At 42.0% G+C, this 24,690-nt stretch overlaps 1 protein-coding gene across 4 annotated transcripts; it reads right to left on the reverse strand.

Moving 5' to 3' along the window:
- Positions 1-521: 521 nt before the first annotated feature.
- On the reverse strand, positions 522-23,620 carry LOC308664355 (C-type lectin domain family 2 member E-like). 4 transcript variants are annotated; one of them, XM_081321556.1, is made up of 9 exons: positions 23,500-23,620; positions 15,935-16,350; positions 14,775-14,797; positions 13,240-13,328; positions 9,038-9,136; positions 6,437-6,541; positions 3,587-3,765; positions 3,123-3,226; positions 522-1,344 (listed from the first exon to the last, which is right to left on the reverse strand). In XM_081321556.1, exons 2-9 carry the CDS (start codon positions 16,121-16,123, stop codon positions 1,209-1,211), a joined length of 924 nt encoding a protein of 307 aa, XP_081177682.1. In that variant the 5' UTR covers positions 16,124-16,350; positions 23,500-23,620; the 3' UTR covers positions 522-1,208. The 4 variants fall into 4 exon arrangements, with proteins under 4 accessions (XP_081177682.1, XP_081177681.1, XP_081177683.1 ...); XM_081321555.1 differs by lacking the exon at positions 23,500-23,620 and adding an exon at positions 17,420-17,485; XM_081321557.1 differs by lacking the exons at positions 9,038-9,136; positions 23,500-23,620 and adding an exon at positions 17,420-17,485.
- Positions 23,621-24,690: the final 1,070 nt, after the last annotated feature.

Genomic DNA, 24,690 nt, shown 5'->3' on the forward strand with positions numbered 1-24,690 from the left:
AAAGGCAGAAAAGCATGCCCAGGTTTTCGTAATAGCCCCAAGTCTCCCTCCCCCAAGCGGAAACCAACTCTATAGAAATGCAGATGTAAACCATTCAGGAAGGTTAAAGCTAAGATGACTTCTAAAATCTACATACCCCAACCCCAGGGAGGTGGGCTTAGACCAGGGGTAGGCAACCTTGGCTCTTTTAGGACTCATGGACTTCAACTCCCAGAATTCCTGAGCCAGCTATGCTGGCTCAGGAATTCTGGGAGTTGAAGTCCATGAGTCCCAAAAGAGCCGAGGTTGCCTACCCCTGGCTTAGACAGACAACCAGCAAGAATCCTAGAGTGGCACACCTAGGCTCAGGACAGAATACATGACAAAGGAAATACAAAGCTTGAAACAGGAAATAACTCCAGACAATAGAGTCCAAGGGGTATAAAAACCCACTACCCACATGTGCTCAGCCCTTCTTTTCCTGTTGGATCCATCTTTCTGTCTGCCTTTCCTCTGCAATAAACTACAACCTTCTTCCCAAAGCAGTTGCCATGTTTATTCCCCGCTTGGAGGAACCATGATGGAGACTTTTCTTCCGACAGTATTAAATTCCATACAAACATGCAGTACTAGGGCTTGGTATTCTAGTTCACACCACATGCAAAGCTAACAGCTGAGCATCCTACAACACACTGAATTACAATCTACCCTGACCCGTTTTTTTAGCCTAGTCTGGCCACACAAGTTACTCAAAATGGACTAGTGTTTTAAAGTATTTCTTCTCCGAATTTGCATTGTTTTTAGCTAAAGAAAAAAAGTGAGGTAGCAAAGCACTCCCAATCCAGCTAGAGAGTATATGTACCAAAAACACACCGCGTCACTATAACCTTAGATATAATATACTTCTAATTTACCTGGGAGTAAATCCCTCTAAATTCGAGGAGCGTTCTCCCATGAAAACCTATTTAGGATTGCAAACCTGTATTGGGGGGGGGGAGAGAAACCTCCTTAAAATGTGTTTAGATCTTTTCTTACATCACTTTGATTTTTTTTTCAGTCTGGTCAGTTTTTGCAATTATACCCTGTAAAAAAAAAACGTTTTATCTCCTACATGGATGAAAAGCAAGGCCACCCACAGAGATTTATCGTGGGGTGGGTGTACGCGCATGCGCAGCGGCAGTCAAGGGCTCCGTCTCCTTTTTTTCCGTACAGAAGGAATTCTTCCGCGCTCAAGTTGCCCTGCAGAGTTGATGGTTCGTTGACCCTTTCAGGCTGCACAGTCCTTGCTTCCAGTCGGCACAATCTGCGCTGCTCACCGCTCTCTTCTTCAGATAAGCGCAGGATCCGTCTCCCTCCACTTCAAAGCTGCAAAGCAATGATAAAGAGAGTTGCTGGCATATCTAATTTTGTATGTGTTGGTAGCAGTAAGAACTGTCTTTGTTCAATATTGGGAAAATGAAAACGCTGTGCCGCAGGGGTAAGCAACCTCGGCTCTTTTATGACTCGTGGACTTCAACTCCCAGAATTCCTGGCTGGCTCAGGAATTCTGGGAGTTGAAGTCCACGAGTCATAAAAGAGCCAAGGTTGATTTAATTTAATTTAATTTATTGAATTTATATATTGCCCTTTCCCGAAGGACTCAGGGCGGTTTACGGGGTATAATTTTTAAAACATTAATACAAAAATTAAGACCAGGTTGCCTACCCCTGCACTATGGGAAGAAGAAGATGGGGGGGGGGAACACAGGATTGTGTAGCATTGAACTGATTTATATTGCAAAAGGTTAAGATGCAACATTGAGTAAGAAATGTACCCGGACATCACGTTGTTTACTAAGCACTTATGAGTTGTAATAATAGAAAATGAATAAAATACTAATAATAATACTAATACTAATACTAATACTAATAAGAATAATAAGAATAAGGAGAAGGAGAAGAAGAAGAAGAAGAAGAAGAAGAAGAAGAAGAAGAAGAAGAAGAAGAAGAAGAAGAAGAAGAAGCTGTCGTAACTTCGAATGGTAGTTAAAGCAATGGTTGTATGTTGAGGACTGCCTGTATGTCTCAACCGAGTTCTGTTCATGCCCAAGAGAACAAGGCATCATTCAAACCGTCTCCTTCAGGCAAAAAAGTGGAACGGCTGGGTTCACAAATCCAAGAGCTGGGATGCTGAGGGTACTCCCCTGAGTGAGATTCTTAGATGCAGGGCGAAATAGGATGCTGCCTTATAAAGTTTTCTTGTCTCTTTGGAGTTCATTCGTGCCTTGTGAAAATTCGGACGGCAAACTTGTCTTCTGGCAAGATTGTCTTTTTCGGAGGTAGTTTAGAAGTTGCTGTTCTGTAGGGACGCGGACAGTAATTGCTATTGGAGGATGGGAGAGGGTTGATTTGAATGCATTTGTTCTTACGCGTCTGTTTTAGTGTTTTCATCAAATACTGGAAACCACTGGGAGTATGTAAGGAACATGGTGGTCTATCAGAATAGTAAAGTAATTGACTGAATGAATGAGTGTCCCACAGTTGCTTTTCCAAAAGACAAATGGATATTCTTGGGTTTGTTTGTTTTTCCCCCCCTGTGAAAATGTTTCGCTTCTCATCCAAGAAACTTCTTCGGTTCTTCAGAACTGTTCAGAAGAGTTCTTCGGAACTGAAGAAGCTTTTTGGATGAGAAGCGAATTTTTTTTCAAAGGGAAAAACAACAAGAAGAAAACCCAATTGCCTTTGGGAAAAGCAACTTTGGGACAACCGTCACCTGTATGATTGAGAATCTCCATGGAGATTGAATGAATGAATGAGTGAGTGAGTGAATGAATGAATGAATGAATGAATGAGGCAAACACAGCTGGAACCAATCTAAATTTCCTTTTGTACCTGGGAAACTCTTTCATGTTCTCCTTCCCTCCCGTTTATATGCCATTCCAATCCAGAGCCTTGCAGCTGTTTGCAGTAGACCAGATGTAGACTGAGACAATTACAGAGCTGTTATAACTTCTAACCTCACATGCTTACACATGCTGGTTACTATGACCTTTCCTCTCACTCCCTAACAAATGGCTCTAAAGAGCCGTATTGTAATGATATATATATATATTGAAGACTTAATGGAGAGTATGATCTGAGTATCCAATGGTAGGAAGAACTTACAGGTTTTTGAACAGAGTCCCATCTGGCCATTTCCAGCTCTCTTCAGGACTTCTGTGGAGGCCAACCCAGTGGTTAAAGGGCTCTCTGACATTAACGGCGCCAATCTGTTTTCGAATTAAAAAAACAAACAAGAAACAAAATATGGGTTTCAGAACATTTGAGAAATTGAGTTGTGTTTCTTCCATCATCACTCTTCATATATGTGCACGTATACGCCCCATGTTTTGTCAAGAACGACAATTCACATTCTAAAGAAAATCCACTATCTGGATTGCTTGAATTAAAACACTCTGCTTCTGGGGTACAGAGGATAAAGCAACACCTCAATACTAGAATCAGATTTAAATTCCTGGAACATCCTGGAGAGATAATGGCAGGCTCTTATTTCATAAAATAGTGAAAGAGGTAGGCAGGCCTGATTGAGCGCAACTGCAGATAACAATGTTGACAGATTCTTTTCTTACCAGTTTCTCTAGATCCCCAAAAACAGCCAAAGTGGCCCCAAGGGAGAGACAACGATTCTGACTAGCATTCCAGGACTCTTTGGTTTCCATAACATGATAGCAATTTTCTTGGTTCCTGTGCCAGCCTGTTGGGCAACAGGAAGTGGTGGCAGCAGCGGAAGGCAAATGAGGTTTAGCTTCTGAAAATACAAATTCATGCTATTTAGTATATTAAATCAGCGCTTTATTTAGGAACAGAGGTGGGGAACTATGGCCCCTTTAGGACTTGTGGACTTCAACTCCCAGAATTCCTGAACTAACATGGAACTCAACTCCCAGAATTCCTCAGCGTGGCTGGCTCAGGAATTCTGGGAATTGAAGTCCACAAGTCCTAAAAGGGCCATAGTTCCCCACCCCTGATTTAGAAGACTGTTTCTCAGCTTTGTGAATTTCTAGGTGTATGAACTTCAACTCCCAGAATTCCACAGTCAAGATGGCCACTGATAAGAATTCTGGGGGTTGGTCCACATACCTGGTTGCTAACAAAGTTGCTAAATTTGGGAAAGATTGATTTAGAAACTCAGGTCATAAAAGAGAAGGTAGAAAAAGCTGCTGTTGTTTTGATGCTCTCCTTCCCTTCTCCAATAGAATATTGAGTTCAACTTTTTTCTGATTGGGATCCTTCAAATGTGTTGGATCAGAATCTCCATAATTTCTAATGATTGGTGCAAACAGAGAAACTAAAAGTTTCTTTGCCTGGTCTTATCTGCATAATACTGCTAAGCTTGAAAGCCGCCCTGAGTCTTCGGAGAAGGGCGGGATATAAATGGAATTAAAATAAAAAATAAAAAATAAAAATAATATAGTTCTATCAACCATCAGGCTGGACGCCCATTACACTAAACCAGGTTTTATTTTGACTACAGTTGGTTGAATGGACCTAACACAGGGTTTGATGTACATTTGGCTGTAAGCAAGAACCACCACTGCAAAAAAATGAAAAGAGAGGCAAATATTATTATAGCTCATTGCACAGCCAGCCAGATGTTTTGACTGGCACCTACTGATTCCCTCCCAAGGATCTGAGATAGGCAGATGTTGTTGGAAGGCATTAAAGATATTCTCACAAAATATACGCTGTTCCAAGTAAAGCTGATGATATTCAAGTGGTGCTTCAGTTGTTTTGGGCTTCCACTCAAGGTACCCATCACTATTTGTGCTATATTTGCTTTCTTTATAATAACAATATTGTTATTACAGAATTAGGAAAACGCTTTTATTTGAACACCAAGATCTCTGTATATTTTGGAAGTGTGGAGCTATCCTTCCCCAAAATGATCTCATTACAGGAAGAAAAAAAAAGTAAACACCGTCACAGCAAAAGACAAATAATTTCTTTAGCACAAAAAAAAACAACCCACCCAAATAAATCATTGTGTCAAATTATGTTCCTCAGAAGCTAGGAATAATAATTAAAAACAATTATTTGGGGCTCGATTTTACAAAAGAAAAAAAATCAGTTGCTGCAAGTTTTCATACTGGCAGTGTGATAAAGTGGATTTTAAGACCTACTCCTTAGTACAGTGATAAATTTTGGGGGCATTTGTTTCAAACAGCCAGTGTCTTAGCTTCCCTTTCGTGACCTTAGTTTGACACAGATGTCAGACAAGGAGGCACAGCCAGATAAACGGCTGCTGGAGCTGACCAATCTGCCAGGACAGGAATCATTAAAGTCGGTTCACGTTTTTTCCTTCCCAATTACAAAAATATTTATTTCAAAGATGATTTGCTGCAAAACAAAACAAAACAAAACAAAAAACTTTGTAGGCTCACTCTGATATTCTCCAAACTCTGTCCAGAGTTCAGGGATTCACTGCTATTCCCCAAACCAGGGGTAGGCAACCTCGGCTCTTTTATGACTCATGGACTTCAACTCCCAGAATTCCTGAGTCAGCTGACTCAGGAATTCTGGGAGTTGAAGTCCATGAGTCATAAAAGAGCCGAGGTTGCCTACCCCTGCCCCAAACTAAAGAGATTGCTGGGATTTGTATCCATAGTACCTGTGGGGCTTTCTGGGTGTGATTCCCACACTGAATTACCACGCAGGAAAGCAATGAACAACACACTGCTCTAAGCAACTGCCTGCTTGCATTATGGGTGATGTTCTCCAGAGTAAGAAAGAAAGACAAAGGAAGAACCAATATTTTCATAAAGTAACTTCAGCAATGTGTACCCTACAAAGTAAACTGCCTGTTATGTGGGAAATTATTTGAAATATTTCTAGAAACAAAACAGTGTGTACGTGAATAGACACAGGTAGTCCTCGACGTAATTGAGCCCAACATTTCTGCTGCTAAGCCAGACAGTTGTTAAGTGAGTTTTGCCTTATTTTACGATTTGCGACGGTTATTCAGTGAATCACTGCGATTGTTAAGTTAGTAACATGGTTGTTAAGGGAACCTGGCTTCTCCAATTGACTTCGCTTGTCAGAAGGTCGCAAAAGGGGATCACGTGAGCCTGGGATACTGTAATTGTCATAAATATGAGTCAATCTCCAAGTATCTGAATTTTGATCCCGTGCAACATGGGGATGCTGCAATGGTCGTAAGTGTGAAAAACAGTCATAAGTCACTTTTCTCAGTGCCGTAGTAGGGACTGAACAGAAGATATGGCTGCCTTGAAGACTAGGCCTTTTTCTCACACTGATACTGGATCTTTTTGTTAAGGTGGGGATCCAAGACCGGGATGTTTTCTTTTGAAAGTCCTCAACTTACGGTCCCTAAATGAATTGTTGTAAATTGAGGACTACCTGTATTATTCTAAAGGATGAAACATGGACAGATCAATATGGAACACGAGTCTGTCACTCACTTGTGAAAACGAAGATGGTGGTTACCAAGCCCACAATCTGAATGACAAAAATTATGAGGACAATCCACGTAATTGAGTTCTTGACCCTTGCGTTGGGTTGGGTGCCTACAAAGGAAAAGATCGTAGGTCGTTTTATTGCATTTTTAAAAAGAGCTTTCTTCCCAGAAAGCTTAGAAATGGCTTAGTGGATCCTCTATTACCTTGGCAACGGATAACACCCAGTTTCATGCCCCCTCAAAGCACCCATTATTGGAATTAAACATAGATGTGATCAGAAAGGCTGCCAGTTACTTTTTTCTTCCTCCCTTTCTCTCAACTGTATTTAACATCTTGCTGAATAAACAGTTCTTAACAGCTCAGATGTTTGCATTCCGCTTGATTAATCCCACCTGAGTTGGCTTAATAAATATGTACTTCAAGGTGGAGCTTTTGCATTGTATCTCTGCTAATTATTTCAGTAGGTTGCCCTTGAGATCTAGACCCCCCCCCAAACCATAACTTCAAAGAATCAGATAAGTAAACAGAAGCTTCTAAATCACTGGGGACCTTGCTGTGGTCCAGATGTGGCAAAAGTAAGACTCTCAACATGTCTCCCCATGGTCTGGCTGTCAGTGGCTGCTCAGAGGTAATGCTGAGCATCATCTGGAAGGCAATATGGAGACTTGGCTATTTGAACTTGCTGGCCTGGACTGAGGGATTGGGGTTTTAGATTTTAGATTTTAAATTTTAGAATGTGTTTTATTGTTTAGGGCTACTTGGTTTAATTTATTTTAATTTTTGTATATTATGTGTTGTATATAGTGTTTTAATTGCCCTGTACACCGCCCCGAGTCCTTCGGGAGAGGGGCGGTATATAAATCTAAATAATAATAATAATAATAATAATAATAACCTGCTGGAAAAAAGGTGCCCGAGTCACCTCAGTGATGTGACATACCCTGAGTTCATAAAACATGATATGTCTATGGATGATTCTCAATCATCCGGGTCATGATTGCCCCAGAGGTGCTTCTTCTAAAAGACAACCGGACTTTCTTGTGTTTTTTTTAAAATTTGAAAACATTTCACTTCTCATCCAAGAAGCTTCTTCAGTTATAACCAGGGCTTTTTTTCTCATAGAACGCTCAGAACGGAGTTCCGGCACCTTTTTTGGATGGAACCTTGTAGGGTAGGCAAGGCGGGTTGTATGACATATGTGAGTTCCGGCACCTTTTTCTTTTACAAAAAAAGCACTGGTTATAACTGACTGGGGAGGAAGGGAAGGATTTGTATTCTTTGCAGTCATCCAGTTGTTACCTCTCTGAGAGTCATTGAGTCCACTTGGGAATTTTATGCTTCCTCAGAATCAATTGAATCAGAGCGTAAACAAGTGTGGGATGTCAACGCTGCTAACATCGGATGTTCTTGCTTTGGCAATATATGAAGATGCAGCCATTTCCCCCTTAACCTCTGTGTTACAGTACTTTTAGAGTTAGAATTAGACGATGCTGAGGGGTGGGGGTGGGGAGGAAGAACGTGTAGTAGTAGTAGTAGGGCGTTTTTCAAGGTTCTTTGAAATAAGAAATGATAAGAAATGGCAGGTTGGAGAACTGGAGGGAAGGTCTGCATTTCATACTAATTGGAGGATGTGATTTATGACTGTTAAATAGAGGAGGGAATTGGGCTTTGATACTAGGTGTTTAGGGGAGGAGAATTCAGATTTTGGTTTCGACCATGTACATGCCAATGCCATGCTACTCGAATAAAGATTCTTTAAGGTAAACAATGCCTCGAAATTCTTTGAAGAGTTTCATCTGTCGGAACCATGACATGGAACTTTCTTGGGATTGCTGAAAGGACAAGGTTCCACACCTGTTTACACTTCTGATTTGGCCTAGATTAGTTCCCAGAGTCCCTTTCCAGCCATACAAGTTCCTTGAATGACAAGCAAATAAGGAAATTACATTATGTATTAAGACTTTTTTGGAGAGCTTCTGATTTGTTAGCACCCAGTTGTGACCACATGGAACTAGAGCATATACAATAATGGCAAATAAGAGTAGAACAGGGGTCCCCAAACCCCGGTCTGTGGACCAGAAACCAGGCCACACAAACAAGCAAAGCCCCATCCGCGGGATGCAGGCAGAACACAAAAACCACACCCCCTCCGGTCCACGGAAAAACCTCTCTCCACAGAACCCATTTTATGGTGCCCAAAAGGTTGAGGACCTCTGGAGTAGAACATTGCTTCTCAATCTCAGCAACTTCAAGACATGTGGACTTCAACTCCCAGAACTGCCCAGTCAGGATAGCTGGCTGGGGAATTCTAGGAGTTGAAGTCCACACATCTTCACCTTACTGAGGTAGAGCTACAGGACGTTGGAGAGCTCCAACTTGAAAGCTTGTTCCATGGAATTTCAATCTTCCTACCGCAATCACCTGCAGCCAAATTCCTTGAGGCACAGAATGTCTGAGCATGTATTCAGAAGAAAAACTCTTAGTACTAAGTTCAGGACCATCTTTCCTCTTGCCTGACAACTGGAGCTGCCTAGAAGGATCCAAACAGTGAAATTGTCTCCCTGTAGTTCAGAGGAATACCCCACAATGCCAAGTGCCTTTTACCTGCTTCCTTCTTTTCTTCCAAGATGAAGTCTACCCACTGCTCAACAGCTGTAGGCTTATTGTCTTTCTTGTCATCTTGGTTCCCATCGATTGCCCCTCCTTCGAAAAATAAAGGGAAATTAGATATCTACTCTACCTGAAGCAACATAAAGCTTCTTCCCTCTTGATTCTTGCAGATTCTATCACAGGGGTCTTCAAACCTGGCCCTTTTATGACTTGTGGACTTCGACTCCCAGAATTCCTCAGCCAGCCTGCCTGGCTGAGGAATTCTGGGAGTTGAAGTCCACAAGTCATAAAAGGGCCAAGTTTGAAGACCTCTGTTCTATCACATCACAGTCCCATAAGTTAGCAGGGGATGCCTTCTTGGGAGGTAGGGAAATCCTACATACAGGTAGTCCTTGACTTACAATGGTTTATTTGAAGTTACAACGACACTGAAAAAGTGATTTATGACCCCTATTTCACACTTATGAACCATTGCAGCGTCCCCATGGTCACCTGATCAAAATTCAGACGCTTGACAACTGACTCATGTTTATGACAGTTGAATGTGATCAGCTTTGGCGACCTTCTGACAAGCAAAGTCAATGGGGAAGCCAGATTCGCTTAACAACCCGTGTTAGAAAGTTAGCAACTGCAGCGATTCACTTAAAAATTGTGGCGAGAAAGGTCATAAAATGGGTGCAAAAACTCAACAACTGTCTCGCTTAGCAACCGAAAGTTTGGACTCAGTTGTGGTCATAAGTTGAGGACTATCTGTATTGGTATCTGGAACTAAATCCCAATGAACCTAAATGTTGTGGATGTAGGCCAAGTACTGTAAACCTGGCAAAGCCACTTTTTGAAGGAAGTCGAGGCAAGGCTGTCCATTAACTACTTCAACATAATGCCATCTTTTCCTATTGCACAATCCCAGGAAAACAGAGGCAAAAGTTGCAGACGTGTGAAACCCGCACCCCACTGTCATGGTTCCGATGAATGAGACAATTCAAACAAGTTGCAGGCATATTATTTATCTAAAAGTCTTTGTAATGAAACGAAACATCAGCACTCATGGAGGGATGCCAGAATCTGAAATCTCCTCTCCCCAAACCCATCGTAACACACACACAATCCCCGCCCTTATCTACACGTCATAAATCACATTATCCAATTAGTTTTACATATGAAGTCTCTCCTCCCATTCTGTACGCAGGCTTTTCTTATCTTCTCAAAATAGTCTTAGAAAATACCCTCCCTTCAAGATTCAAAGTGAAGCAGTTTAAACAAAAGGCTGTCTCTTACATTGTCAGTGCAAAAACATGTCAATATTTGCAGCATTGACACACAGCTTCTGAACTATTTGCACCTAAATTTAATACTGGCTGAAACAAGTCCAGAGAAGAGTCCAGAGGCTCTTGGCTGGAGAATCCTGAGAGTTGAAGCCCACACATCTTAAAATTGCTAAGTCTGAGAAACACTGCTCCAGGCCTGGAGATTCGTGACCCACTGGGTGCACTAGCTATAGCTGTGTGAAGTTCTTGTACAATATAGTTTTTAAATGTGGTGGGTTATTGTGCCATGCCAGTAACAAGTGGAGGTTAATAGAGCTTTGGTGGAGCAGTGGGCTAATACCTCCTTAAGTAACACCAGCTGCCTGCAATTAGTGCAGGTTCGCATCCCACCAGGCTCAAGGTTGACTCAGCCTTCCATCCTTCCGAGGTAGGTAAAATGAGGACCCAGATTGTTGGGGGCAATTAAGCTGACTTTGTAATAATGCCGCTTGGGTGTGTGTGTGTGAAAGCCCTAATAAGCAGGCATATACATAGAATGAAGGCTACTGCTAAGCTTGTAAGCCGCCCTGAGTCTTCGGAGAAGGGCGGGATATAAATGGAATTAAAATAAATAAAATAATTTTGCTTCTAAATGCACATCACCAAGCAAAACTGTTGGTGGCTTAGAAGTAGAATAGAATAGAGTATATAATCAAATAGAGCTGGAAGGGATCTTGGAGGTCTTGTAGTCCAGCCCCCTGCTCAAGCAGGAGAACCTATACCAGTGATGGTGAACCTTTCAGAAACCGAGTGCCTACACTGCAACCCAAAACCCACTAATGTATCATCGGGTGCTTTGTGGGCATGGCCCATTGAGTGAGTGTGGCCAATTGGGTGGACGTGGCCCATTGGGTGGGCGTGGCTGCGGTGATAAAGAGCACACTGGATGGCACTAAAAAGTTCAATCAATCAAATCCAACTTTGCGAGATGTTTTGTTTTCCCTGCGAGAAGTTGAAATTGATTGATTGAACCTTTTTTTTTTTTTTTTTGGACAGGGCGGCGGAGGCCTAAAGCGAAAAGGTTTTATAAAACCAACTGAAGGCCTAGGACTGGGGTGACGGCGCGCGTGCCCACAGAGAGGACTGTGTGTGCCACCTGTGGCACGCGTGCCATAGGTTCACCACCACGGACCTATCCCATCTCAGACAAGTGACTGTCCAGTCTCTTCTTAAAAACCTCCAGTGATGGAGCGCCCATGATTTCTGAAGGCCAGCTGTTCCACTAGTTCAGGGGTCAGCAACCTGAAACAGTGAAAGAGCCACTCGGAACCGGTTCCCTCACAAAAGGAAAAACTGGGAGCCGTAGAAAATGTGTGCGCATGCGCGTACATGCGCACATGCGCAGAACAGGGTTTGACTGAAGAGTGGAGCCAAGGCGAGATATGCACCTACCCTGCCCCCTCCGCTCTCATTCACTCACGTTTTGTTTGGAAAAGCTTCTCTCTCGCTCTCATTCACTCGAAAGGCCAGCCGCGGCGCCTCCATTGACTTCTATGGGGACGCTTGGCAATGAAGGGGCTGATTGAAACCGCTCCCGGTAGTGCTGCTACTGCTAAATTTTCCACTTGCTGCTTGGTTCCGATGAAACCGGAAAACCTCTGGATGCCACTGCTGGGGGTGGAGGAGGCTGTCCGGGTTCGGCCGTAGCGGAAGCCGACAGTAGCGGTGGAGGTGGCGGCGAGAGAGACGCTGGAGGTCTGCCGCATCTCCGTCAGCCTCCGCCTCCCTCGCAGAAACAAATTCCTGGGCTGGCCCCCATGGCAGCAGCGGACCCCAAGGGCTGAGCAATCGTTCCGGTGATGGCTGCTGCTGTTGGGGCGGCCTAGTGAACTCGCTGAGAGATGCTGGAGGTGCGCCAGGCCGGCGTGGTAGACACTGTGCTCTCCGTCTTTGGCCCAAAGGAAGAGGACACCACACACACACACACACACACACACACACACACACACACAGAACTCCCCCTCCCCGGCACGCCGCATCTGACCGACCCACTCACCTTTCCAGCAGTCCTCCTGTCTCTTCCTCCGCTGCCGCCATGTGCAGTCCGAGGAAGAAAAGAGGTTTGTGGGCAGTCCCACAAACAGCTTGTGGGAAGTCCCACAAACCAAAGAACTTCAACCAATTCAAGGTTTTGCAAGGTGGGTTTTTTTCCATGAGAAGTTTGAATTGATTGGTTGAACTTTTTTAGTCCCACTTTTTTTTGGGGGGACTGCACATGGCAGAGGACTGGGAGCTGCAGGAGATGGCTGAAAGAGCCGCATGAGGCTCCGGAGCCACGGGTTGCAGACCTGTGCACTAGTTAATTGTCCTCACTTTTTGGAGGTTTTTCTTTAATTCCAGGTTGCTTCTCTCTTTGGTCAGTTTCCAACCATTGTTTCTTGTCCTGCCCTCTGGTGCTTTGGAGTCTAATTTGACCCCCTCTTGTTTGTGGCAGCCCCTCAAATACTGGAATACTGCTATCATGTCATCCCTGTTTCTTCTTTTCTTTAGACTTTAGATTTTGGGTCTAATGGGATCTGGTAGAGGAAGGAGAGAAAATTTTTTAGAGCTTCTGGGTGATTGGTTCAAGCATTTGACAGAATTTGCAGTTCAGTGACAGGGACCTCACTTTGGAAATTTTTTTGGTGGACTGATATTTAGGATTAGCCTGTTTTTTGTAACACTGAGAATCAGAATTTTGTGTGTAAAATTTTTTTTTGAAGGTGAAATTATGCAGCGTCCTGTCTTATTCCAAATTTGATCTGGGCTTCCTTCTATTTCTTTGGTGGGCCAGTCAAGCAAACAGTCATCTTACACAGGTAGTCCTTGACTTATAACTGTTCACTCAGTGACCATTCAAAGTTACAACGGCACTGGAAAAAGTGACTTATAACCATTTTTCACACTTACCTTTTTCTATGAAGTCTTCTTTGTTTATGTTTGAAAATTCTACAATGGAAGCATCGGTTGGCTGTGATTTTGGAAAACCATCTTTCCCTCTAGGGAGAGAGGAAATTCATGATATAAAGGATATGTAATCGAAGAAGATCAAAACATTTGCCTTTTCCTATGATGGACTGTAGAGTAGAATATAATGCAATTGTTTGACTAAACTGTATTCAAAAAAGTTAGCAGTACAAATGCAGGTAATCCTCGACTTACAACACTTCACTTAGTGACTGTTCAAAGTTACGGCACTGAAAAAGTGACCTATGACCATTTTTCACACTTACGACCTTTATAGCATCCCCATGATCAGGTGACCAAAATGCAGATGCTTGGCAACTGGTTCATAACTTATGGCCGTTGCTGTGTCCCAAGGTCACGTGATCCCCTTTACAACCTTCTGACAAGCCAAGTCAACATGGGAAGCCAGATTGACTTCACCACTGCGTTACTAACTTATCAACTGCAGGGATTCCATTAACAACGGTGGCAAGAAAGGTTGTAAAATGGGGCAAAGCTCACTTAACAAATGTCTCACTTAACAACAGAAATTTGGGGCCCAATTGTGGTTGTTAGTCAAGGACTACCTGTACTATCTAAAGTAGCCTGTCAATAATGTGGCAATCAGGTGCTATAAATGAATAGAGTAGAGTAGAGTAGAGTAGAGTAGAGTAGAGTAGAGTAGAGTAGAGTAGAGTAGGGCTGGAAGGGACCCTGGAGGTCTTCTAGTCCAGCCCCCTGCTCAAGCAGGAGAACCTATACCATCTCAGACAAGTGACTGTCCAATCTCTTCTTAAAAATCTCCAGTGATGGGGCACCCACGATTTCTGAAGGCAAGATGTTCCTCTGGTTGATTGTCCTCACTGTCAGGAAGTTTCTCCTTAATTCCAGGTTGCTTCTCTCTTTGATCAGTTTCCATCCACTGTTTCTCGTTCTTCCCTCTGGTATTTTGGTGAACAACCTGACCCCTTCTGCCTTGTGGCAGCCCCTCATATACTGAAACACTGCTATCATATCTCATCAAGAAGGATCAAAATGGCTTTCTTGACTGAGTTCAGCGCCTGGTTATTTCAGACTTCCTATTGTTTCCTTGATAACACCACCAAAGTGGATTGATTACCTCCCTTCACTCTAAGAAAGTTTTTCTTTTATCAGCTTCCCAAAATAACTCAGACTTCTCATCCAGGGACCAAGCAGGTCTGACTCTATTTAGCTTCCCAGGTCAGAAGAGGCTGGCCAAGACCTGTCACAGGCTGGGAGCTCTTAGCTCTAGAGATGGAAAGCGGCAGCCTGTAAGAGGCAGGCTGGTTTTGTTGGACCTGGCGTGAGCTAAGCTCCTCTGTGAGGTGACCTTGGATGGAACCAGTCAGACACAGCCATCTGCTGCAGGTCTAGATTTGGAAGTCTCAAAGCGTGGCGTGAAAGGCGAGGTGAGTGGCATACAAATCAAACAAACGAATGCCCCGACACATTAGGTGCACCAGCAGGAAAACACTTACCCATTCAAGACATGTCCAGTAGCCTAGGCAAAAAAGAAGGAGGTAAAGTATTATGGGATGCCTTGGATTTTTCTTTTGCCAAAAAGTCAACTAAGAGACAATTGTCACCATATTAATAAGGATGTCAGCCAGTTTGGTCTAGTTCAGGGGTAGGCAACCTTGGCTCTTTTGTGACTCGTAGACTTCAACTCCCAGAATTCCTGAGCCAGCCATGCTGGCTCAGGAATTCTGGGAGTTGAAGTCCACGAGTCACAAAAGAGCCAAGGTTGCCTGCCCCTGGTCTAGTTAGTGGTTAAGGCATCAGGCTAGTCCTGCTTTAAGCATGGAAAAAAACAGCTGGGTGACTTTGGGCCAATCACTTTCTCTCAGCCCAACCCACAGGGTGGTTGTTGTGGGGAAAATAGAAGGAATATTAAGTATGTTTGCTGCCTTGAGTTACTTATAAAATTAATAATGGGATAGAAATAAAAACATAAAACTATATATAATTTAGCTGTTTTTCAACCCTGGATTTTGGATACAGCATGATATGATACTAAACCATATTATATATTATGTTAATGTTAAGTTAATTTTATGTTGTATTGTATAGTTAGTATATTGTACTGTACTGTACTATAATGTACTGTATAGTACTCTATCGTATCGTATCGTATCGTATCGTATCCATATTTTGGGTGAGAAAAACTTTGGTGCAAAGACAAAAAGATCTAAACTCCGTCATCCCTCCCATGTTATTTTTAAGTCAAACACTTCTGCAGTTGCTGTGGCTGAAAGATACTTCATTTGATCTTTTGACAATTTGATATCTACATTTCACATTTTTCAACCCCAGATGAGGGTGATATATAACAGTGTGTGTGTGTGGGGGGGAAATAATCACAATTACCACGATGGGTGCATATTGTACTTTTGCTGCAGCAAATAGTTTTAATCAGGGTCAGTTTGTTGTGACAAATAATAAATAAAACAAGTGAAAGTGAACTGAGTCATGGCTGGACTACTCTAGTGAATGTCATGTGGAGCTGCCCTTGGAGACTGTTTGGAGAATGGTGCAGATGATGGTTTTCTATTGGCAGAAGGATTTTATCCCAGGGGCATTTAGGGGCTGGCTCCCTATTGACTTAGATACATTGTTTTGGAGAATTATGCTGGCTTACCTGATTTTGTGGTTGATTCCTGGAAATGACAGTGTGTGCCGCATGATCCCAGGATTTTCTGCAGAGTGAACAAAGGGGAATTTGATCCTCCAAACAGAAAAGACTTAAGTCTTCTTTATGTATCATGCACACATCTTGAGCTGACCAATTTGTTTCATCTACAGTTGCCTGTCTGATGGCTTCTTTCATTTTCCTCAGAAATTCTGTGGACCCCTGTTTGTTTTTCAATGAATCTCCTTTACAACTTGAACAAGACGCTTTATCTTTTACTTCATCCTCCAAGGATTGGCTGATGCATGTTAGAGAAGAGTTTACCCCACAGGATGGAGTGATTGGAGGTTGACAGTTGGTCAAACCAATCAAACAAACAGTTTCCTATGTAGAACGGCTTGAAGATGTGATCTTCTCCTGGTTCCCTAAGGAAGAAAACAGCAGAAATGTGGACTCAATCAAGAGAAGTTATAATGTATTCATATATTGTAAAATTGGAATGCTTGTGGTTTGGGCCCCTTTTCTGTGTTCTTTCTAATGCGGTGTGTGTAACTATGGCAACTTTATGACCTGTGAACTTCAACTCCCAGAATTCTTGAGCCATCATGGCTGCTCAGGAATTCTGGGAGTTGAAGTCCACACAGGTTGTAAATTTGCCATACTTGTCATCCGTGTTCTAAAGTCAGATTATAGATCTAACCAACAGATTTTTTTTTCTCAGAAACTATCTTGAGTGATTTCTGCTGCTTAAGGTAAAATATACATTAAACAATTATTTGTTTATCTTCTGAGAAGAAGCAGAACAACTAGATTCTGTAATAGCTTTAGCAGGGGTATCAAACTGCTGGATGTGTCATGCCAAAACCGTGCTCACCTCATTGGTGGCAATGGAAAAAAAGTCACGATACCTCGCGGCACATCACATGATGTTGCGTGTTTGACATTCCTGCTATATAGTATCAACTCTCAAGACTTTTTTTTCTGCTATGTATTCAAAATGGACTGTGATTAATGTGTGTGTGTGTTTGTGTTTGTGTACGTGTGTGTGTATATAATATGTATGTGTATGTATATACATATACGTGTACACATACATATTCTTTTGAGAGCTGGCATCAGTATTTCATTTTTTAATGCTTGCCAGTATGTTCACAGAAAAAAGTAACAATAAAGTTTATCTTATTCCTTGTCAGAACTTTCATAATAATAAAAGTTGTTCTTACTTCCTACTTGATTCAGTATACATATGGAGAAGTTAATATCCATATTTAGGAAAAATCCCAAGACATTTATTGGAGAACAGGAATATGTAATTCTTCTTTATTAAAACAGTGGCAACAAGAATCACAAGTGCTGCATGAAAGTAAAATGGGGAGATAACACTTAAAATAGCGATAAGCAAGTCTGAATACCATCTGCCAGTTTCTACGTTCTAAGCCTTACATCTATGTTTAAATACAATACAATCCTCGCCAAAAATATGCATCGTCTTACCCATATATGCAATGATCTGAGATGAAAGTTACAGTTCCAGCGTCAGTCCTCTGATGTATATGTATATGTATATGTATGTACTTTCTATTTTACTTCTGGCTATGTAGCTTTGTACTAGAACTAGATGTTAACAAGGTGTGCAAAGAAAGATAAGCCATGAAAGATCTACAGGAGATTTAACTACAAGCCTGCCCCAAAGCCTTTGAGTGGGTTTTGCATATAGAGCTTCTGGCTCAGCTGTTAGTGAGGATCATTCCCTGCTTATCTTTCAAAAAGCATATGTCTAAATTACGGCTATACCCTTGGCTATTAGCTATCAGGACGCTGCAGAGGAGCTGTTGACAATATACAAGTATGTGTTTGTTTCAGCTAACAGTTGCCTTACCGGTCTTTTTTCTTAGCATGCTAGCATTTAACAATAGCTCATATAATTGTCTTCTGCCAGAATATCCTAACAACTTAACTCGTCGTTTCTCAGACTCCAGAAAGCAGCTGTTTGTGGCTTGCTTTGCTCTGGTTTTGCTGCTTCTCCTTAGTCTCTCAGCCTCACAAAAATCACCCAAAAGAGTCAGTGAATTTCTTCTCTTCCTGGATTCTACAAAGGCCAGAGGATGTATGGATCCTTCTCAAAAAAACAGTTCAGCTCTCAAGACTGTTTTCCCAAGATTAGGACTCAGTTAAGAAAGACCATCATCTCATCCTCACAGATAATCCTTGATTTAGGACGGTCATGGAGCTTGCCCATTACAGTCATAAGTTGTAATGGTCGTCAAACAGGTCACCCATATGACTGGCCTGATTTTATTATCTTTTTTGTGGGTGGTCGTAAGATGAATGTCATGGTTGTAAAGAGAATCCGTTGCTTGCTGCAGGCCGGTTTTGCCAAAAACTGGAAGGAAATGCCAATTATTGGCAAAACCATTGTAAAATGGGGTCATATGACTATTGGATGATGCAAACAGTTGTAAATGGGAGCCGGTTGCCAAGATCCCTATAAGTAATTGTTTCACTGCAGGGGTTGTGATAATGGCAGTCACCCTGTAGCTTTTCCAGGATCCATCGTAACTGAAGGTTTGCTGAGCGACTGGTCATAAGTCAAGGAATTACCTGTACTTAACAAGTGGGAAGTCAGAAATAGCTGGCTATTACCAGCAGCCCCCTTCAAAATGAAGTCCTGGTTATAATGGGTACAGGTAAGTAGATGGACATGCAACCCCATAACACAAATCCCTATCCCTTTTGGTACATGTTTTCGCTTCATTGCATACACAAAAGAGCAAGGCGTCTGTTGCGACACCATACCAGCCATCTTGTAAATACTGACTTCCATGGATGCCTCTGAGTGGAAGAATAAGCAGGGCCATAAACCATCAAATGCAATCCATGCATGGATTCAATTCATACCTTACATGGAGTCACCGTTTGCTTAATCCTGGTTTGTTCAATAAGCCACAAGGACTGAGTTTGAACCACACACCAAGTCAAAATCTAACGAACCACATTATGGCCCAATGTCATGAACAAACCCTCAGACAGTGATCACTAGTATCATAACATAGTCATTTTCTTCTAATCAAGGCCTGTGACCTCAGCAAAGGAAAATTATTCTAATAAAGGAAAATATGTGTAGCTCTGGGTTGAAATGAGGAGTCCTGGGCACTTTCTGAGTTTACTTATTTCCTTGCAGATGTTTCATTAACTAGCATTGAAACTCCTAGATGATCTACCTCAGGGATCTTCAAACTTGGCCGTTTTATGACTTGTGGACCTCAACTCCCAGAATTCCTCAGCCAGCGTGCCTGGCTGAGGAATTCTGGGAGATGAAGTCCACAAGTCATAAAAGGGCCAAGTTTGAAGACCCCTGATCTACCTGGTAGTAAGCACAGGTGACGTTACCTAGTTTGGATAACCAAGTTCAGAGAGTACCAAGAAAAAAAATTGTTTCCACACCATCTTCTCCAGCTAAGCTTTTTATAAAGATGATTTATGTCCCCCTTCCCAAACTACCTTTAACAAATGAAAACAAAAATGGCACCAGCATCACATAGCTTTGAGCTCCTCCGTTTCCTTTCTTGCTGCTCAGAAAGAGACATTTGGGGGTTCCTCAAGGCAGCCTATCAAGCTTCTCCAAACTCTAAACGTTTCAAGGAGGAATTTCCTTGAAGGAGCCAGCAAAAGCTACGAGAATCCTCCTTTGTGACATCAGTGTTGCCTGAGTGAAGGAGAAAGGCCATTGCAGAGAGTGGAAGTATTTGATTCTCAGGGGTTCACCCCTAACCCCACAATTCTCATTTCTCTGATTCGGTTAACCAAAGTCCCCAGATTTGAATTTTTTTTCCAACAGTTGATCTAAGGCCGGGCTTTTCAACCTTTGCACAGATTGTACCACCTTTAGGACAAGACAGTATTCGAGTACCACCAGTGCTTAGCAAGGTGTCAAAAACTTGATAACTTTTTTTTAAAAAAGGAGAAACGTATCAGTTTTAATTTCTTCGGTGGCGGTTCCTTTGCTGAATCACTTTACCTTTTCAGGGAAGAACGTATGATGAATTTATCCATATTTATTAATATGTACCACTACGTTGGTGGTAAGCTGGCTGATCGGTCCTTCTTTCTCTCTCCCTCTCCTCTCCTCTCCTCTCCTCTCCTCTCCTCTCCTCTCCTCTCCTCTCCTCTCCTCTCCTCTCCTCTCCTCTCCTCTCCTCTCCCTTTTTCTGTCCCCTTCTCTTTCCATGTCTTTTTTCCTTCTCTCTCTCCTGCTAAAACCTCCTCCTTTTATATCCTCTCCTCTCTCCACCCCTCCTCCTTTTCCGGGTGTGCTGGAGGCTCCAATCAGCATGTAGCTGCACACCAGTCCTGGGGACTCTACCTCACCCTGGAAGCTCCAGCTGACTCTTTCACCCCAAGGCCTGTCTGCTGCTCTTGGTGATAGCAGAGGCTGCTGGAAACACCAATCATCTGGAACTGCGTGCGCCGATCCTGGGCTCTCAGCAGAGTCCCGGCGACACTGCAGCTCCAGCTGACTTTCCCCCAGGTCTGTGCGGCATTGCCACCACTTCAACTCATCAGCACTGCCACCACTTCAGCTCATTCCCCCCCCACCCAGTTACACTTGTCTAGGTTGTGTACCATCTGCCAGGTGCCAAAGTACCACCAGTGGAATGCGTAGAGCCCTGCTCTAAGCTACTTGTCAAGGTATTGATTTAACAGCGAACCAGCTTATGTAATGTAAGATTTAAGATGAAAGGATGGGAATGTCTCAGCAGGGTCTGTGTCTCTTTAAGAGCCTTTCTATAAAGGGAAGGCTCCGCGGATGTGTTCTCTCTCTTCCGTTTCCTGCTGTAATTGTGGTTTGTTGGATCCCGCTGTATTAGCTGTATGTATATATCCTGCTGTATGTATATTGTTCCTGCTGTATGATATTGTAGATAGTGTAAGATAAACCACCATTTAATATAGACCATGGTTTACTGTGTTTACTCCTGGGTTATCTCACGCAATAAGATTGTGCACACTCTGACACTACCATTTTCCAAACTTGGCAAACTTCCAGGTGTGTGGATTTCAACTCCCAGAATTCTCAGCAATGGCCATGCTAGCTGTGGAATTCTGGGAGTTGAACTCCCTGGAAATTGTCAAGGTTGGGAAATACAGGTAGTCTGCCACTTACAACCATTCAAAGTGACAACAGCACTGAAAAAAAGTGACTTATAACTATGACTATGGCAGCATCCACGTGATCAAAATTTGGCAGCTGGCATGTATTTATGACGGTTGCAGTGTCCCAGGATCATGAGATCACCTTTTGTGACCTTCTGACAAGTAAATTCAATGGAGAAGCTGGATCAACTTAACAATTGTGTAATAACTTAACAACTGCAGTGGTTCACCTAACCAGGGATTCCTAGTCCCTTTAGCTCAGAATTCAGGTTCTTTCTGGTTGTTTAAATTACAATATTCAGGAAGAAGAAAATGCTGTTATAGCCACTAATCCATGGGGCAGGTTGTGTAGTACAATGGTTATGTTAGAATAGAATAAAAGAGTTGGAAGAGACCTTGGAGGTCATCTAGTCCAACCCCCTGCTCAGGCAGGAAACCCTATACCATTTCAGACAAATGGCTGTCCAGTCTCTTCTTAAAAACTTCCAGTGTTGGAGCATTCACAGCTTCTGGAGGCAGGTTGGTCCACTGGTTAATTGTTCTAACTGTCATGAAGTTTCTTCTTAGTTCTAGGTTGCTTCTCTCCTTGATTATTTTCAATCCGTTGCTTCTTGTTCTACCTTCGGGTGCTTTGGAGAATAGCTTGACTCCCTCTTCTTTGTGGAAGCCCCTGAGACATTGGAACACTGCTATCATGTCACCCCTCACCCTTCTCTTCATTAAACTACACATACCCAATTCCAGCAACCGTTCCTTCTATGTTTTAGCCTCCAGACCTCTAATCATCTTTGTTGCTCTTCTCTGAATCTTTCTAGAGTCTCAACATCTTTTTTACATCGTGGTGACCAAAACTGGATGCAGTATTCCAAGTGTGGCCTTACCAAGGCATAGTAAAGTGATATTAATACTTCACGTAATCTTGATTGTATCCTTCTGTTAATGCAGCCTAGCACTGTGTTGGCTTTTTTTTTTTGCAGCTGCAGCACACTGCTGGCTCATATTTAAGTGATTGTCCACTAGGACTCCAGAGATCCCTCTCACAGGGATCTCTGCACTATTAAGCAAGGTACTTGAGTTTGCCCTGTATTCAGTCATAACAACACTAGAAATGTGTTAAGGATGAGGCAGTCTTTTGTCTCCTCTCAAGAGCTGTATTGTATTGCATGATTTATTTAATCGTAATTTGTTAAACATCAATTCCTACTAATTGAAGCCGTGGCTTACAGACTACAATGGCTCTTTTTCTATCACACCGTATATCAGGGGTCTCCAAATTTTAAGACTTGTGGACTTCAACTCTCAGAAATGCCCAGCCAGCCCTCCTGGATTCATGCTGGCTGGGGATTTCTGGGAGCTGAAGTCCACAAGTCTTAAAGTTGCCAAGTTTGGAGATCCTTGCCCTAGGTCAGGGGTCGGCAACCTCGGCTCTTTTATGACTCGTGGACTTCAACTCCCAGAAGCATAGCTGGCTCAGGAATTCTGGGAGTTGAAGTCCACGAGTCATAAAAGAGCCGAGGTTGCCGACCCCTGCCCTAGGTGATAAAGAAGCAAACCAAAGTTTGATTTTGAGCTCTCTCTGATCCCCTCTGCTAAATTGTAGCTGTTCTTGGCTTCTCTCTAGTACTGTGAACTTAACTGGATCCAAAGACAATTGTATTGGATCCTAAATCATCCTTCAGTTGAGATACGAGAGTTAAAAACAGCCAAGCAGGTACAATTTACTGTATATTAGAATCAGAGAGACTAAAACAGAAAAATTAAATAATATTATGAAGGCAAATTAGAAAACCAATATCTATATAATAAAGGAATAATGGGTGTTTGTAAAACTGAACTTAATTTAGGACCATGACTTTGGGGATAAACAATTCATTAATGGAATCTAATGTATATTACATAACCAGTTAACTCATTTTATAGAACTAAAATTCTATATATCTACCCCAAAATGACTCAAATGCAATCAAGAAAAAAAAATAGTTTCTTGGCTCCACCCATTTCTGTTGAAGCAATATTCCAAAATATCCCTTTTGCAATGTTACAAAATTAATACAGACATCTCAAATGTTCCAGATCTTTCAAGCATCTGTTACTGTGGCAATCCTTAAACATCATTCCAACATGGAACTGGTAGACCACAGAATGGTATGCTTTTTATAAAACAGATACATCCACAGGAGTTGGATCACTTAAAACTTCTCATGACAGAGAAGATATTTCCACCAAGGGCTTTCTGATTTCTTGTTTTAATTCTTAGCCCTGGCACCATCTAATCACCCCTAAAACCTTTCTGTAACTATAAATTTTTGACAAAAAAAAATCACATCTCAAGAACCTCCCACCCGATGCAAATTCTTCCTAACTTTCCTGCCTTTGATCTCATTCTAGGTCTGCTATTTGCCTATTTTTGCTCTCCTCACCTCAGGCTTTCCTGTTCTTCAAACCGAGGCGATGTTGTTCGTTCTGATGCTCCCAAAGAAATTAAGTGACTGAATGAAATCGGAGCCGTTCAACTATTCTGGGGAGGGAGCCGAGAGCAAGAAAGTTCTTGACAGTCAATAAAATCTAAATGGGTCCAGCTTCGTTTGGACAAGACAGGAAGACATTAAATAACTGGAGGGATGTCAACACGAAGAGGGCAAAGGGCTATTTGGAGTGACAGGAACAAGTGAAATAAAAACCACCCAGGGATGCAAAAGGAGGGACATTTTAAAGAGAACAAGCTCAGGTCCCAGGTTTTGAAGGGCTCATAAATTAACTTCTCTGCTTCTAAAATTATAAACTTGGTTGTCAGTGTGAAGCAACATGGAGTTGCTCAGAATAAGAATAATCCCTCCAAATAGGGATACATCACAGGCTTCTGCTAATCAATATTATAAGGAGGATATATAATGCACTGATAGAAATAGATGCAGAAATGGAACTTGTTAAAGACTGCATGATAAAATGGGCCCAGAATTTTCAGGAGCCCATAACGATGGATATCTGGGAAAAGATATGGGTCAGAAATGTAAAATTTACACAGGCTCAAAATTTAAGAGAGAATTTTTATAAAATGTTTTATAGATGGCATTTAGATCCTAAAAAATTAGCATGTATGTATCCGAATTACCAACCTAAATGTTGGAGGTGTGGTTGTGATGATGCAACGTATTATCATATATGGTGGACTTATAAAAAAGTTAAAGCTTTTTGGATTAAAATTTGGTGGAATATGCAGAAGATATTTAAGAAAAAGAAGTTTTCTCCACAGTTATTTCTGTTGGGTATTATTACAGATTGTACTGTTATAGAAACTAAATTGATGTTGAATTTAATTACGGCAGCAAGACTCTTGGTAGCGCAATATTGGAAAAAGGAGGAACTGCCTACGATAGAAGAGTGGACTTTAAAAGTTTCAAACCTGGTGGAAATGGCAAAGATTTCAGCATATTTGAAAGAACAATCGCAACAGAGATATATTTCGGAATGGAGAAGATGGATAGATTATATTCAGAATAAATATGGGACTAAAGAGTTTCATTTAGCATATGAGTGAGCATTAGCATTATATGATGTATTATTATTTAGTTATTATTATTTAGTTATTTGTTATGTTTAAGAGGAGTTAA

Source organism: Vipera berus (genome assembly GCF_964194415.1).
Source record: "Vipera berus genome assembly, chromosome: 2".
Classification (NCBI taxonomy): Eukaryota; Metazoa; Chordata; class Lepidosauria; order Squamata; family Viperidae; genus Vipera; species Vipera berus.

Excerpts from the sequence above, each read along its gene's own strand:
- LOC308664355 (XM_081321556.1), bottom strand. The coding sequence starts at position 16,123 with ATGAAAGAAGCCATCAGACAGGCAACTGTAGATGAAACAAATTGGTCA. Across the intron at positions 14,798-15,934 it reads GGAATCAACCACAAAATCAG|GCTACTGGACATGTCTTGAA; the intron begins GTAAGCCAGCAT and ends TTTTTTGCCTAG. Across the intron at positions 1,345-3,122 it reads GGGACTCTGTTCAAAAACCT|CTTTGAAGTGGAGGGAGACG; the intron begins GTAAGTTCTTCC and ends ATTGCTTTGCAG.